The sequence below is a fragment of the Cryptomeria japonica genome, chromosome 7 (assembly GCF_030272615.1).
Source record: "Cryptomeria japonica chromosome 7, Sugi_1.0, whole genome shotgun sequence".
Classification (NCBI taxonomy): domain Eukaryota; kingdom Viridiplantae; phylum Streptophyta; class Pinopsida; order Cupressales; family Cupressaceae; genus Cryptomeria; species Cryptomeria japonica.
This window is the reverse complement of record NC_081411.1, coordinates 614,892,576-614,910,202: the sequence shown is the minus strand read 5'-3', so window position 1 is coordinate 614,910,202 and position 17,627 is coordinate 614,892,576. Positions and strand designations below refer to the sequence as shown.

General features: G+C 36.6%; 1 protein-coding gene across 1 annotated transcript; it reads left to right on the top strand.

Annotated features, from left to right (window-relative positions):
* Window positions 1-15,540: 15,540 nt before the first annotated feature.
* LOC131045047 (protein NODULATION SIGNALING PATHWAY 2) lies at window positions 15,541-17,001 on the top strand. Its single transcript, XM_057978559.1, has one exon. The coding sequence runs from the start codon at window positions 15,541-15,543 to the stop codon at window positions 16,999-17,001; it is 1,461 nt and encodes a 486-aa protein (XP_057834542.1).
* The last annotated feature ends 626 nt before the right edge of the window (window positions 17,002-17,627 follow it).

Genomic DNA, 17,627 nt, shown 5'->3' with positions numbered 1-17,627 from the left:
GAATGTATGAGGAAAACCCATGGTGGGGAAAAACCTCAGTGAGAAATGTTGTTAGAGTCTACTACTCCAATCTAGCCTCACAAATAAATTTGATTACAATGTTTAGGGCACCAAACCAAGGAGCACAAACCCAAAGGAGTACCAACCCGAAGGAGCACCTACCCCTGCTTTGAGCACCCACTCAGAGATTTATAATGACAAATAATTAAAAACAAATCAAGCACCTGGTTACAATTGATTTATTCTACCGCACTGATTATCTTCTGCTCATGAGATTGGCTTGAATCTTTTCTCCTTTCTGAACTTAGGCCTCAATCTCAACTCTTCTCTCTTTTTTTGTCTTCCTTTTATCTCTACTCTGATCAATCTTCCTTCTTTGCCTCTCTACCTTGATTCTGCACTCTCAGATCTTGGGTCTCTACTGCTCTTTATCTCACTCTCTTTGCTCTGCAATTTGCTTCACTATTAATCCGCTACACACCTCTCAACTCATCTACTACACCCTCTTCTCCATTCACCTTACTCTATTCTCCACAACTTTCCTCTTCCCTCTCTCTTTTATGTAGCTACTTCTCTTTCTATCTCTGCTCTTCAACAACTTTGCCAAATGTTTTCTCTTTATTTGTCTTTTCTCTCTATCCTCTGCACTCTTCTCTTTTATCACTGACCTCAGCTTGTAATCTCTTTTCTTCTCTTTTCTTTCTCTCTTCTTCTACTTCCTGCTACCTCTAATCTCCTCTTTCACTTTCATATTTTTTTGCACACAAATTTTTTCAATGTTATTGATTGCCCCGACTTCGTGTTATGTGCACCTGCAGAAACTACTTCTCTCCGACCTTTGTTTTAAAGAGATTTTTCTACACACTTCCCACCCCATCTCTCCTTTTCATCTACTACACACATCCACTTATCTTCCTTGGTTTTCAACTATGTACTCCAAAGGTTTTCCCTCCAAAAATGGGAATTTCAAAAAAAAAACAGTTCTAGCTACAAAAAAAAAATTGTCTCCTCATTTTCAGATTTGTAGCCGTTCACATTTAATGACCCTTTCCTCTTTTTCTCAACAATCTTTGCAAATTGATTTTTGTCTTTGACTCCCAATTTGAAAAAAGAAATTTCCAACTCCATACCTTCTCAACATTTATTTCATATCCTTTTTCTGTTTTGACTGAAAGATTTTCTTTCGATATGTGTGCTCTTGGCTTCAAAAATCAATCAAACATTTTGCCCACAAAGCATCCACATGTCACTCTACCACTTGATGAATGGTGGGACCCATCTTCATAATCATCTGCACACAAAAAGGTCCACATGTGAAGGCAATCCACGTTGGATTTGTGGGTTGCGTAGATGTGTTGCCCAGGTTGCATAACATGTGTGTTATGTGCTTTCGTAGTTTCGTAGAACACATTAGTCAGCGCATAAACCTTACTGCGAAATAACAAAAAATTAGAAACTTGCATGTTATATGCTTTTCATTGTTTCACAACCCCTGTTAGTCAATGCAGAGAATTTTTTGTGAACCAACGATAATCCAAAACATGCGATATACACTTTTCACTGTTTCTTAAAGCCCGTTAGTTAGCGCTTAAATCATAATGTGAAATGGTGAAGATCAAAAACTTGCATGTTATGCACATTTCTCTATTTCACGTCTGCCTTGGCCAGCATGAAGTGATACCCATCGAAATAGAAATAGCGATAACACAATGTGTTATGTGCATATCATTGAAACAGAGTTCGGCTAACATGACATGGTAGTCAAACTGCAACCATACATTTTCTGAATCAGATCAGTTTTCCCAATGCTTTCACCACACTTTGACCTATGTCTCCTTTGTCCATTTTCAGGTACTCTATGTTTTCCTAATGTATCGCCTTGCATGAATAACATGGTATGGTGACTAACACTGCCTATAACTATGTGCGACTAACACGATGTATTATAAGATGTTGTAACAACACTTATGCTCTTCGTCAATCATGTTTGCCCAATGCTTTCACCATACTTTGACCCATGTCTCCTTTGTCCATTTTCACGTACTCTATGATTTCCTAATGTATCCCCTTGTGTGACTAACACGGTGTGGTGACTAACATTGTCTGTAACTGTGTGCGACTACATGATCTATTATATGATGTTGTAGCAACACTTATGCTCTTGGTCAATCCTGTTTGCCCCATGTCATCACAACTCTATGGCCTTGGTCCTCTAACCACCTACAAGTCCAATAGAGGACTCCATTGTCCTCTCTATCTTATTTGAGGCCATTTACTCCATGCAACCAATCTGATCTTCCTTTGAGACCTCATCATCCTCATCGTTGTACTTAGCCAACCTGTTGTCCTGCATGCCTTTGCATTTTGATCCAATCTTCTCTCTGCATGTCTCTACATCTTAGTCTAATGGTTGTGAAGATATTACTTGCACATTCTTTGTCAAGCTGCACTAGCTCTCTGTGGTACTTATCATCTCTCCTTCTCTATCCAGTCTGATCTTCATTCTGGGACACCCATCATTTGCTGCATCAACTCAACAGGTCTCAATGACAATCTAATACCAATAATTGGTTCTTTATTGTTCTCATCATGTCACTCATTTCTCTTATACTTCTTGTAATTATGCAAAAGTGATCCTACAAAGAGAAGAACTATGCTCCCTTGAGAGCCAATTTCACAACATACATTCAAATAACTCCAACTAGTGAAACTAGTGAAGATATCTAATTAGAGCAATTGAAAGAGCATACATAGAGAGTATTATGTCTAAGTTTGAGCATCTCGGTCAAGGACACCAGCGCGGTGCACAAATCTTTGTGCAACACGTTGTAGTCTCGCACTAACCGCAAACAAAAAAGACTTACACGCGAAAACTCAACTTTGTGTTTATTAGATAACCTGCAAAACCCAGAAGTTAGAAACGTGATAGTGAATAGAAGATAATAAATATAAATAGAAATGAATATGAATGAAATAAATAAAGCAAAATAAAACCCTTCTACATTCGAATGTTTCTAATAAACTTGCACACATGAAGAAGAGGGAAAATGTTGGGGGTTGTGTTTAGAGTCCTACCTTAGTCAGACCCTCGTTTTGGTGTTTCCACCTCCATAGACATCCCAGATAGATAGATATATCAAAAGATAAATAACTAAAATGATCAAATGATCAAATAGATAGGGGATGTGATAAATCCCAAGATGCTCAAAGAAGAGATAGATAGAATGATAGAAATATATTACTAAAGACACTTGAGAAAGCTATGCGAGTTGTAAAAGATTATTATGAGGGCTTGAGAATGTTGTAGCAAACAAGAGACTGCTGTAGAAAGTGAGAGAGAGAAAGTGAAAGCTATGAGAGCCCAAAGAATGAGAGATCTTTCTTGAGAGAACCAAGAGAGATTGAATGAAGAGAAAAGATGGATTTAAAAGAGAGAAGAGGAGGGAAAAGTGGCTTGTCGAACCATCTAGAAGATTTTGAGCCGTTTCCAACGACAAAGATAGGTGACAAGTGCTGAAATGCGCAAAAATGACATTTGAATGTTAAGATGTCGTGGGACGAATGCACGATGCACTAGTGTCCAGACAAATCAAGCTAAAAAATGACAAGTGGCAAGAGAAACATGCGGTTAACATGAAACTGAAGCTGAAAGATAGTTGTTGAAAAGGTGTCCTAAGCATCCTGAGGGGGAAAAGGCTGATACAAGGGCTGAAATGAACCTACTCAAATGATAGGGGAATGGATAGTAAAGTGGCTATAAAAGTGTAGGTGGAATTGCAAAGGGGTATGCAATTTTTGACTCTACATTTTGCTCCCACTTTAGCAAGCTTATGAATCAACATGAACATGCACGCTAAAAGAAATCTACTAAACATAAATAACATCATGATGCCAAAATGATACTGTAGAGGAAGGGGACAAATCTTCAAGCCAAGGAGACATGCCCCCAAGTTGAAAACCTACAAAACAAATACATTAGATAGCAAAATTTGAACAAAATAAGGTTAGAAAGTGAAAACTCCCAAGATGATAGGGTTAGATCATGATAAACATATAGATATACAAATAAGAACATGGATAGCACACAGATGAAAGAACACAATAAACTAAAATATTTGAGTCAGCAAGGTGAAAGAGACCTTGATGTAAAAGCTTGTCTCAGTACTATGTGTCATCCTCAAAATACAAGAAACCACACATAGATGAATTATAAAAAGGAGATAAGAAAGCAAGGATCAATTGCTTCAAGGAAGAATGCACCCAAAATTCAGAGAAGCAATCGATGTCGAAGAGATAGTTCATGACCTAGACACTAGCTTTCTCATATCTAGTGATCATATAGATGGTAACGATTAAAAAGATAGATCATAGTCTAGCAAGTTGTGTTATGCTAGGTGATCAAAGACAAGTAGAACCAACCTTGCTATGAAGGAAAACCACTACCAAAAGATAAGTAGAACCAACCTTGATATGAAGGAAAGCCACTACTAATAGAGATAAATAGATTCTACATAGGACCAAGCTCTCTATGGAGGGAGGCCACTATAGATAAGATGAATTTTGATAAAAGCCACATAGGGAAAAGATAGATACTCGCCACATAGAGTGACAAAAAGTTAGTCACCACAATGGGTGAGAGATAGACATGCACCTCCGTGGGTGAAAAGAGATATGATAAGAATACATAAATAAATGAAATGTGTAAAAGAATAGGATAGAGGTAAACCTCGATATCACTTGTTGTGCAAAGAAGAAGAAGATGCATCAATAGATGAAGAATTAATGACACCTAATTGATGAAGTTGTTGTATCTTATCCCTTAAGGCATTACATTCACTTGTGGAATGGCCAAGAACTTGATGGTATGCATAGAAGGAATGTATTTCTTTATCATCCTTGTGAAACTTCTTATGTGTAGGAGGAGGAAGAGTAATCAAGTGGGCTTTAAGTAGCCTCAATAGAATAAGCTCTTGATTAGATAAAGGATGAGGAGTGGGAAGCAAGCCTTTCTCTTGTGGAGAAAAGTTTGACTACTCATAAGAAGAAGAAGACATAGAAACATTACACAATAGAGGGGATGAAGACAAAGAAGCTTTGCAACCTAAACCCACTGTAAAAGAGCATAGTTTTGATTCCAAAGGGACCTTAACTCCTAGACCCATGTGCCCAAGACCATTTCCTTTGTATCTATATTTGGAAGCAATATTGAATCCTAGACCCTAACATGATTGCAACTCCTCCAAAGGGAGAGGATCACCTTTAACGGTATAGCCAATGGCATTCACATGATCCCACGATACAGACAAATAATCATCTTTGATAGCGAGCGTGAATGATACTTTTGGAATGTTAAGGTGGATAGGGCTGACTTTATATTCTCTAATGAAGGAGCTTGTAAAGTCCAAGGAACCCCAATGATCACCAAGAAATGCATTTTATTGAGAAGAAGGAGATGAATGTGAAGAAAGAGATGGAGTAGGAGTAGACTTAGGACTTTCTACTTTAGGAGGATCTTTTTAAGGGACATCCTTCTCATGGGTTTCCTTTTTAGGAGGGTCCATGGGAATAGTTGTTGTCATATTAGAAGATAAAGATGGAATATAATTTTGAAAGGTAGGTGTAACCGAGGCATGACCAACTGCTGTAATTTGACATAAGTTCATAGCGTCAGGATCAACCTTGATTGTAACTACTTGATTGTTAGCAACAAACTCTATAGAACCATGAAGGGTAGAACTGGCCACTCCTAAAGCTTGAATCCAAGGTATACCCAAGAGAAGATTACATGATAAAGGCCCTGGCATAACACACACCAGGGTTGAAATAGTAACTAGCCCCATATTTATAAGCAAAATAATAGTGCCCAAAGTCATTTTACTAGTATTATCAAAACCACAGATGAACATAGAAGATGTAGCAAGAGAGTTCAAATCCACTTTGATTTTGGGCAATAGGTCTAGACTATAAACATTGAGTGTTCAACCAATGTCAATGAGATTTCATCTAATGTCAACACTGTTAACATAAACAATTATCATTAATGTATCTACTTGATTTCTTACTTTTGGAGGTAGGAGCTCATGTGGATAGAATGCAATATCTGGTGAATCTGCATGAATATGATCTATCAACACATTTACACCTGAAGGCCTAGCAGAAGAAGGCAATGAGATCTTCTCAAGAACTTCCTCAAGCATACCTTAATAAAATGGAGTATTCTGAAGCAAATACCAAAGTTAGATCTTAGTAGGAGTAACACAAAGTTTCTCAATAATATCATAATCACTAGATTTCTTAACTGAAGGCTTAGTGCTCGAGGAAGATGTAGTTGAGAAGGTGGTAAAGAAGTATTAGAGTGATCAACATTTTACTTATTTCTACGAGTGTTATAAGTGTGGGCTACCATTCTATAAGAAGGAGCCTTATACTATTTGTATCTCGTAAAAAGATTTGGTGAGTCACTTTTAAAAGGGAGCACCACAAATAGAAATTAACTTCTTTGGAGAAGGACTAGCTACAACCACACAAATGATTGGTCTCTTAGGTCTGCTAGGGGTAGCAAAGACAACAATAACATTTATAGACTCAATACAATTTGTAGAAGAATTAGATGAAGGAACTTGCTTAACATCAACTTGTGAGAGATCAGATGTGAGATGAGATTCATGGGTCACCAATGCATCAACTCTAGAAGAGAGTGCATTGGAATGAAGAGATGGTAGAGTAACATTAGAAAATGTATCAATGATTTCATCCTCTTGCAACAAAATATCTTTTGAGATAGAAGAATTTTACAAGAGGGATCAAAGACATAGAATGACATAGGCAAAGCCAAGTCACCATCACATGCATGAAAATGAACATCATTAGTACTTTGAATAAAATTAGAAATAGAACTAACTTAAGAAGATAACAAATGCGTTTTGAAAATAGTAAACTAGATTTAAGAAGCAATGCATAATTGATTCGGTCGAAGTCCAACATATCATTTGAAAATTGACAGCATGGATTGGAGCTTAGAGCAGTGCCCCAAATGTTTTTTCTTGAGGAAAGGGAAAGATTATAAATTGTCCTATTTTTTTAAGGGGTATATCACATGACAAAAGGGATGATAAAGAACACTTTAAAAATAATATAGAAGAAGTGTTCACGTTAGGTTCACCAAAATGTAACGGTCCAAAAGTGATCCTGCAAAGGGAAGAACTATGTTCCCTTGAGAGCTAATTTCACAACATACATTTAGATATCTCCAACTAGTAAAATTGGTGAAGATATCTAATTAGGGAAATTGAAAGAACATACACGGAGAGTACTTTGTCTAAGCTTGAGCGTCTCAGTCAAGGACACCGGCGTTCCACATGAACATCTACACGATGAGTTGTAGTCTCGTACTGACTGCGAACAAAAAAGACTTAGAAACATGAAAAACTCGACTCTGTGTTCTTTATATAACCTGCAAAACCCAGAAGTTAGAAATGTGACAGCGAATAGAAGATAATAAATTTAAATAGAAATGAATATGAATGAAATAAATAAAGAACAAGTAAACCCTTGTACATTCGAATGTTTCTAATAAACCTGTAGACATGAAGAAGAAGAAAAATGTTGGAGGTTGTGTTTAGAGTGCTACCTTAGTCAGACCCCTGTTTTGGTGTTTCTACCTCCACGAACAACCCATATAGATAGATAGATCAAAATATAAATAGCGAAAATGATAAAATAATTAGATATATAGGGGATGTGATAAATACAAAGATGCTCAAAGATGAGATAGACAGAATGATCTATAAATATATTACCAAAGAGGCTTGAGAAAGCCAAGAGAGTTGTAAAAGATTATTGTGAGAGCTTGAGAATGATGTAGCAAACTAGAGACTATTCTAGCAAGTGAGAGAGAGTAAGAGAAAACTGTGAGAGCCCAAAGAATGAGAGATCTTTCTTGAGAGAACCAAGAGAACCAAGAGAGATTGAATGGAGAAAAAAGATGGATTTAAAAGAGAGAAGAGGAGGGAAAAGAGGGCTGTCAAGTTGTCTAGAAGATTCTAAGTCATTTCCAGTGACAAAGATAGGTGACACGTGTCGAAATGTGCAAAACTGACATTTGAACGTTAAGATGTTGCGGGACGAATGTGCGACACACAAACGTCCATGTGGTGCACTAGTGTCTAGATGAATCATGCTAAAAAACAACAAGTGGCAAGAGATACATCTGGTTAATGTGAAACTGAAGCTGAAAGATAGCCGCTGAAAAGGTGTCCTGAGCATCTTGAGAGGGAAAAGGCTGATGTAAGGGCTAAAATGAGCCTTCTCAAATGCTAGGGGAATGGACACTCAAGTGGCTACAAAAGTGTAGGTGGAATTGCAAAGGGGGTATGCAATTTTTGACCCTACACTTCTGATAACATTAACCATTACAAGCATACTCGTTGGTGGCATCTTTCCTTTTGATTTAGTGTGACTAAGGTTGATGATCTAGATATAGGGCTAAAAATACCTCATAGTTTGGTCCTCTATTGACAACACCTATAATCTGCCTTAGGTTGACACTCTATCCATACAAGAGTCTTCTAGAATTCCCTCAGTCCCATGGGATTCAAATCTTACTCTGATAACACATGATGTAGTCTGGCCTTCAACACAAATCAAGTAATTGAAAGAAATAATTAAATTTATCAATCCAAAATATAAATATAACATGCTTGTAGGCCCTGTCATATGAAGATTATAAATAGGCCCCCATTGGCCATGCTTGTTGATTCACAGGCTGCTACAGGCTTATTACCAATTTACATGGAAATTTAGTTTTAACTCTCTAGCCACCTTCTAATAAGTTCAAAGAATGATTAAATATTGGCTCCAAGCCTTAGAAGTGATCATCTTTGTCGACCTTAGCTAGACCCCACTCCCAATGCCCATCGAAATGTGTTTGTTGACCTAAAGTTGATGTTGAAGCACCAAGGGTTGATGCAAAGGGATGTTGATCTATTTGGGCATTGCCCTACCCCAAAGACACCATGTGATAAACTATGAAGATTCCACAAGGTACAAAAGATTTCCACATGCTACCTCCAATAGGATTGAGTTTAGGTTGCTTTACAAGACAAACATCTGGTGAAGGGATCTTCTAGAAAATAGGCCCATAGCTACAATGGACCTATTTTCTGGTATGTTGTACTAAAGTCACCATTTTGTCCCCATTCTTATTTTGGTAATGTTGAAGCTTCATCTTATCATAGTACAATTTATAGATAAGTGTCTAGCATGATGTGTTATTTAGAACACAAAGATGTGCAAGCTTGTAGATAAGTTTTTCAAATAGGTAGAACTCACCAAATTGTTTTTCCTTCTGAATATCTCAACATAATTCTATTTCAAATCTATATATGTTGCATACAAAGAATCCTAATCATTGAAGTTATGACGTCCATATAATTCAAGCACTTTGATGAGTGGGCGAATTAATGGTCAACTTAGATATTTGGTTGCCTTATCTTTTCCCTTTTTATGGTTAATGACTAGATGGAACAACTACAAGTATGTAATCTATTTTGATACATGTTTTCTACTTTTCTTAGAAAGTACAATAACTAAAGCAATATAGAATTTGAATGGAAAATCAACTCCTTTCTAAATATGTATCGTAATGTCATTGCTTGATTACTTGCACGATGATGTACAAATCATTTTTGTAATATTTTTACAAATGGAGTAGCATCATAACATGTTAGAAATTCTTTGATTGATGCATGATTAGATGTTTGTAATATGTAAGTATATAGTACCACGTGCATTGTTATATCCATTAGTATAGATCTCAAAGAGACGTGTAATGAGAAGAATTTATTGAGCTCCTTAAAAGTGTGATTTTGTGTAGGTGTCCATCAGAATGGTGAAATGACATGCATGATCTCATTGAGTGACCTAGTGATATGAGAAGTCAAGTTCAAACCCATAATAGAAGTTAAAGTTTGAGGAAGTTCTGCAAGTCAATGAGACTATATTCTTAGATGATTTTGGATCACTTTGATTTTTTGGGGGTCAACATGTGTACCATATTTATTCATTATGTAGCTCGAGTATTGGAATTGCATGGTGCCAAAAGTATATTTACCAAGGTTGGCTTGAAAATTTGTTTAGCATAGTGTATGAAACACATGCAAAACCTACTCGACATCCTCTTACTAAGTCTTACTAAGTCTTGTTGCAGATGAGGTTTCCACCCAAATGGACAATGCCAAAGGAGTTAGTAAAGGATCATAGGATTTTATTCATTAGCTACATGGATGTGACCAAAGCATTGGTTAAGCCAAATGACATTAAAATCCATTAATCATTGAGTCTTGAAAAGTAATTTTCCAAATATATTCAACCTAAAATTATACTTGATGAACTATCCTAATTTGAGGTTAATCTTGGTAAGTATTACATACCTCAAAGCTAGTTAACCAAGTTACTGATGCATGATAGAGATACCTTTTTCATTTTGATCTTGTTGATTATGTGATAGTTAATGAATATGCACTACAAGTCATCCTTCTTAGGCATAGTAATTATTGGGTTGTTTCATAGTAAAGATCTATGCTAGATATTAACTCCACCGAGTAGTTCTTGGATCTAATACCAAACCTCATTATTTTCCCATGCAAAACTATGATATAATGAGCTATTTTTTGAGAAGGCATTTTAGAACCAATTTGATTTTCTTATCATACCACATAATATTTTAGAAGACCTTTGTGATCTATAAATATTTCCCCATACCACTATAGTACCTTATTGAATATTTATTACTACAATGGAATAGATAGGTGGCTATGTACTACTAGTGTTCCTGAATTTTCTTTTGCAAGTTCCTTTGGGTGGACAATGAGAAGCACAAATTTCTACATGTGGGAAATAACATTGAAACACTATGTAAGAAATACCAAGGTTAGTTTGGCCCATGATTTAGACTCGTGGAGGATTAAAATTTTGTTTGTTGATGTGCATTATCCATCATTATGGTTCAAAATGGTAAATTTCATCTTATCCATACATGTATGGTCTTCCAAGTAGTATCTCATAGAATTTTAGAGGTGTGACATTATAGCTAATGGTTTCCTACATACACTTAACTATGCACTTGAAACATATTATCTGGCTACATGTATGTCCTTATCATGTTGCAAACATCCTAAAGAGTAAGGGGCTTGAATGCACCATGGTAGATAAACCTATATTTTAGATTGTATCCTATACAATAATGTTCTTTTGGCTACCATTATAGATGATGATGTTGATAGGTTGTTCATAAATCCATGCTAGAGTTGGCTAGAGAATCCTATTGCACTATGCGTTTAGTGCTTGCCACCAGTTTGAAACTAAAATGCATATTTTTAATGTTATGAAGGATATCTTCTTTTCAATAGTGAATTTATTGATAGAGAAGTATACTTTGAGCTATTGAGTGTTGATATCTAGCAATAGGGAATCAATTTTTCCTTTAATTATAGAAATATCTAGATTTACTTGGAACCCTTAAAGGATTAAAATATTGAGTGAGTTGTTTAGGATTTTGTGGTGTTTGTTAAAGGTGATTAATGAAGTGACTAAACTATAAAAAGTTACCAAAACATCATCTCTAAAGTAATATTGAGCATTCATTAAATATTCATTAATGTTGTAGAAGTACATTTGTTGTATATTTCTCTTTGATGTTCATCTTGATTTTATTATTTAAAATAGGTATGCTAAGTTCTAGTAATTTTTTGTGTGGGTGTGTGACTAGCATGAAAGAAAATTATATCTAATACAAATGGTTTGATTGACAGGATGAATCAATGGATGGTGTTATAGATTACTTAATAATGAAAAAATATCATAATAAAATGAGTCAAGGAAAATAAGTAAGCATACCAAATAAATTTAGATCTGGAAGGATTTTGGAAATATATGCCACTTCTACTTAGATTGAATATGATAAATACATATAGATGTGGGATGAGAATTTATTACGCCTCTTAAAATTTTATAAAATATACAAAGAAGGTATTTACACAAGTAGTCCATCACATAGCCTCCACATCTATGTTTCCATGTGTCATGCACATATGGTGTGTTATCTATCTGGAGATAGAAATGATAAATTTTAAACTTGTATGGTGCTAGTTGTATTACAAGGACATATGTTGTAGATACCACCATGTGTATAGTTTTACTTGTATAACCATGTTTTGTGGTATAGAGGTTGTCAAGTGGCATGCATATATGGAAGCATGACATGTGGGCATAAAATTTTCACGTGGTGAACACATGTGGCTTGATTGGTAACTTGTATGTGCAATTATGTGTAGAGACGTACTATACAAGAGCAATGTTGTGCATGTTAGAACTATACATAGATGCACAAGGGCAATATTGGACATGGTTACACAAAGACTTTGTTACACATGTTAACTAAAGTTGAGTGTGTTAATGAAGTTATGGAAGATGATTCATGAAGTTGTGCTTGAATCAACACAACTATGTGAAAAACACATGATTATTTTTTAATAGCCCAAAAATTATCTTTTAAGAGATTATCTAGCTTCTTATATGTGACTCTAGAAGGATTCCAATAGGAATAAAATTAGACATGTGTGGCTATTTAGTACAAATTTGGAGCTTCCTACTAGTGAAAGCATCTTAGAAATCCAAAAAGAGATCCTTTTTTCTATGTAATGAATTCTATACTACCAAAGGGTGGTAGATCTGGTTTCAAAAGTGAAGGGGATCTCTAAAAAATGTCTCCCCTTTGCCAAACCATTTTTTAAGTAGGAGCATCCTAAATACCTTACCATATTTCACTACATTATGCAAATTTGTCTTGTGACAAAGAACAAGATACCCACAACAACACACATGGACCATATTCAGATATAGTTTAGTGTAGACAATAGATATTTCATTAGGCAACATGTCTGAAACCCTTTTGTACCTTGCAACATCAAGTTTGATACATCACAAGGGAGATTGGGACCACAACAAATTTTATTAATTCTTGGAGCTTCACCATTGGGTCTAAGACAACCTATACATTTAAAGTTATTGCAAGTGTTGGGTCACCTTCTCATTGATGTAAATCATTCCTAAATCTTTAAATAGATATATAAGGATCCCTTACATTCATTCAAAATAAGTTTTTAGCTGGTTAAAATGTTAAGAGTGATTTCAGAATTGGAGTCTTATTTTGAGTTTTCATATTTTGCATATGAGCTTATAATAAGCCTATGGCATCCAACAAACCAATCTAGAATATGCACATGACACGGAAATAAATATCATGTAACTATTCTATTGTTTGAATCAATAAGAATCTCATTTTTATTCATGGTATTTTGCTTTATTAACTCCAGGTTGCACGAGTGGACTGTCCTAACTTTGGACTCTCCATTCATGACTGCATTGAATTCTATTATCTATTATCTAACCAAGAAGGGATGGGAAAGACCATTTCTTATAGCACTAATTTTAATCACTATAAGTTGGATCTAGTAGTGAAACAAAGAGTGTCCAAGCACGAAATAATTTAAATTAAAAGAATCCTAGTGCTCCTTTAAAGTGAAAAAAAAGTTCATAATGTTCCCATTAATAAATCATTGCAAGGAGATAACCAAAAGATTATGTAGCAAGCACATATAGAGAAGGGGTAAGAGGATAATCTTTCTTGATGAAGTGATAAAGCTAAAAAATATAAGAGCTTGTACCATTAATGTAGAGAAAAGTAAAAACATCATAAAAAATAGTGCACATCCTACACAAATAAATTACACTTTACTAAATCAAAAAAAATTCAAATGGAAAAATTACAAGAAGCTTTTGTAAGGCCATCGACATCAAATGAGATAATATTCATGTAAAGGAATTCTCTAGATAGAGCACTTTGATTAATCGTCACCATTATCTTTTGCTACTATATCAAATTAGCTGCCTAATAGAGGACATTGATGTTGAAGGACATAATTTGTATGGAAAATAGAGTTGCACTTGTTAGTGAACTCCCCCATTAGTGATTCCTCATCAATAAAGAGGTTGTGGGGTTTCCTAGATGGTTGAGCACTTGTAAGAGAGGTTATAAATAGCCACCACCAATTGGGAATGATAACCAAGAGTTTGAGTATGTCTTCTAAGTCATTTTTATGTAAAATAACAATTGCTCGTTCTTCTAGAAAAACTACACTCTATGCAGAGATTCAATACCTAATTAGGGTGTTTGATCATGACCAATTTTTTTACCATTAACTATCATCCACCTAAATTCTTAGAAGAGAGAAGAAGCACCCTTTGTCAGCTTAGCTTGTGGCTTTGGCATAAGGGGATGACCCTTGATTGGGTGTTGGCATCTAATGTATGTATTAAGGAGGTTGATATAGGTGACCTTTTATAAGAAACACAAACCTCTCACCCAAATCTTAATAGATTCTTTTAGGTTTGAGGTGAGATTTGCCTCTATGTAAACTCTCATTTGGGGTCAAGCCATTAAAAATTTATTTATTATGTGACTAACAAAGCACCTAAGTAAGAATGCAAAATCCTAGGAGTTCTAACCAAATTGATACTTATAAGGGAAGTTTGTTTTACAAAAATTAAGTCACAAATCCAATGGAGAGAACTAATAAGATGTTTCTCATGAATCAATAGTTAGGTTGTTTAGAAGTGTATTGACATACCTACTAAGGATTATGAAATGTGACAAAAATCCTTTAAAATATTCTTAACCACATACAACTTAATGTCGTGGAACTTCCAAGAGTTTCTAACCCAAGAAAGCAAATATTGCTCAAAGGAGATACAACCCATTTACTAAGCAACACAATCATAACTCTCATATCAATTGCAAACAAATTCAACAATAATTGTAAAAAATAATAATATTAGATTCTAAAAAATTAACACATTACAAACCTTTTTGAAACAAGGTTCAAACACTTTTAAGAATCATTCTCATAATCAATTACAACCTCACACAACTTTGATCATTTATATGATAAATATACAAGACTCTTAAGAAATCCCCAAAATCATAATAAATCTTAAGCAATTATACATTATAACTTACCATACTATAACGAACTAAACTGAATTTGTTCCTTCACAATTTCTCCATTTTTTTTTATAAATTTGATTAAGATCCAAGCATTATTTAAATGAGTGTGAGATGTACTTGAGGGAACATGTGGCCTAGCTTGGCTTACTCCTAAGACTTGTTTAACATGCTAATCATTTTATAAATATAACCCTTGTGGAAGGTCGATTTCTAAGGTCCTAATCTCAGTGGCAGTGAGGAGGCGAAATGAGGAATCTTGGGCAGGAAATAAACAGAGTGTCTATGAAAACGCTGTTTAAGAAGAAAACAAAAAACAGTTTCTTACCGTTCAATTTGTTCCCACCAACATCAGGGGAATGGTCTGATGGAAACCGCGGGCCCCTGCGCAGCTGATTTCGATTATAAATACACTTATTTCCCCCTACAATTTGAACCATCACTTAGCACCTCAATTTCCCTGTCTGTGTACCAGAGGCATGGAGCTCTGTTTGGAAACAAGATACAATATCCAAGATTTGATTCTCTACCGATCAACAGGAGTCGGCCTCATGACCTGCGATGATTTGCTCTTCTGTGAGCCGGAAGGCATGATCACTCGATTCAGTGATATGTCTGCGGGGAACAGTTTTTCCTATGGCGGAACCGATGTAAGTGACATTAGTTCATGCTGTACAGAGGCTTATCAGCAGGGCTTCCTTTATTCTGAGGATGCTAATAATTTCATGAATTTTGCCTTGGAAATCGAAGATCCAGTACTAGCAGAGCCTGTAGAATTACCTCCTCAAGTAATTCTTCCCTGGCAAATTCTTGAAGAAGTGGAGAGCAGCAGATTTACCGTGGAAAATCTGTTGAAAGCCTGGGCCGAGGCTCTGGACAGGGAGGCGTGGGAATTGCTCAAAATCATTAGCAATCGTCTTCGACGGAGGGTTTCGGTTACCGGAACTCACTTGGAGAGAGCTGCCTACTACTTTGTTAACAGTCTTAACCCTCCGGAGGCGCTCAATAGTGCAGGACACAGGCTAATGGAAGAGATTTGTAAAGAGGCATCTGCAACGGCGTTTCAGGCGCTTTACGAGCTCTTCCCTTACGCAAGATTCGCTCATTTTACGGCGAACCAGAGCATCCTGGAGTGTTTTGCCTCGAGCAATTCGAGGAAAATTCATATCGTTGATTTTGATGTGAGAGAGGGTTTACAGTGGCCGCCATTAATGGAAGCTCTGGCCGCTCAGAACGGGAAAAGATCGTTGCAACTGCTTCGCATCACGGCCGTAAAATGGGACGACGACGCCAGCGTGGGATTCAAAGCGGCGAAAGCGACTGCCCGCAGGCTTTCCGGCGCCGCTGCGGCTCTCAGAATTCCCTTCTTGTACGAGGAAATCAGATTACAAGACCTCCGGCAGCGTCTTTTGTGGGAGGAGCCTGATTTTTGCCTGGCATTCAATATGATGCTCGATTTGCCTCATATGCCGTGCCAGCGAAGCGAAGAAGAAGCACTCAAGTTTCTGTCACTGGCTCGCCATTTACCCCTCCCTCCGGCAATTCTGACGTCAGCATCGCCGGTACTCCACGACGGCCATGTCAGCGACACGGTGGACTACTTCTGCGCCATGCTGGAATCTCTGGAATTCGGGCTGCCCGGCGAGGGCTTGGCAATGGCCACGCGTGTGATGGAGCACATCTTCATCGCTCCCAAGATCCGGTCAAGGGTTTCGGCTTCGCACGGCAAAGGATTAATGGAGGACAAACTCCAGAGTAAGTGCGGATTCAGCGGTGCAGGCGTTGAGACGAGCGAAGAGAAGAAGGCGCAGGCTTGGGAGGTGGTCGGACTGAACAGAGGATCGCAGAATTACACAGTAGAAAACTACAAGAATGAAATTATTCTTAAATGGCGCAAAAGGCCTCTGGTGTCCTCTTCCGCCTGGAGATGTTTTGTATAATATTTGCCACTGGTGATGGAAATGATCGATTGCAGGGTTTCTGCCGGCGATCTGATCGCAGTTTGAATCTCCTTTCAGCTTTGTCGAGCTTTGAGTTAGGGTTTGTAAGAGTAGCCGTCCTGAAGTTTGAGCTGAGTTAGGGTTTATAGGAGTAACCCTCCCGAGCTTTGATACTGAAACCATGAAACCTTGACCAGAGAGCGACAAACAGGCAACATTGTACATGTCTGTAAAAAGATTCCGACAAATTTTCCTGTAAATAGTTGTAACGTAATGATTTCTTCAGATTTCTTGATATATTCGCCGAGTTGTTCTTTATTACAGTGCTACTGTATTCCCAAAGCACACAATTTTCAAATTCTCTCAGCTCTATTTTAGTTAGTAAAGTGAACTGCCCGCAAAACTGTAGTTTTAATTTAGTTATTTTAAGGAAACGACTAGGTATATTTGCTGAGCTGGGCTTAAACAAAAACACTGGTCCAATCGTTTCACTTAACATTCCATTCTCGTCTATTCCATCTAAAAAGTAAACATTACTGTTTAAGTTCGAATTCAACGTGTTCCAGCATAAAAGACGAGTATACGTTTCTTGAATTAAACGAAAAGAATCTATGACAAAGAGCCAA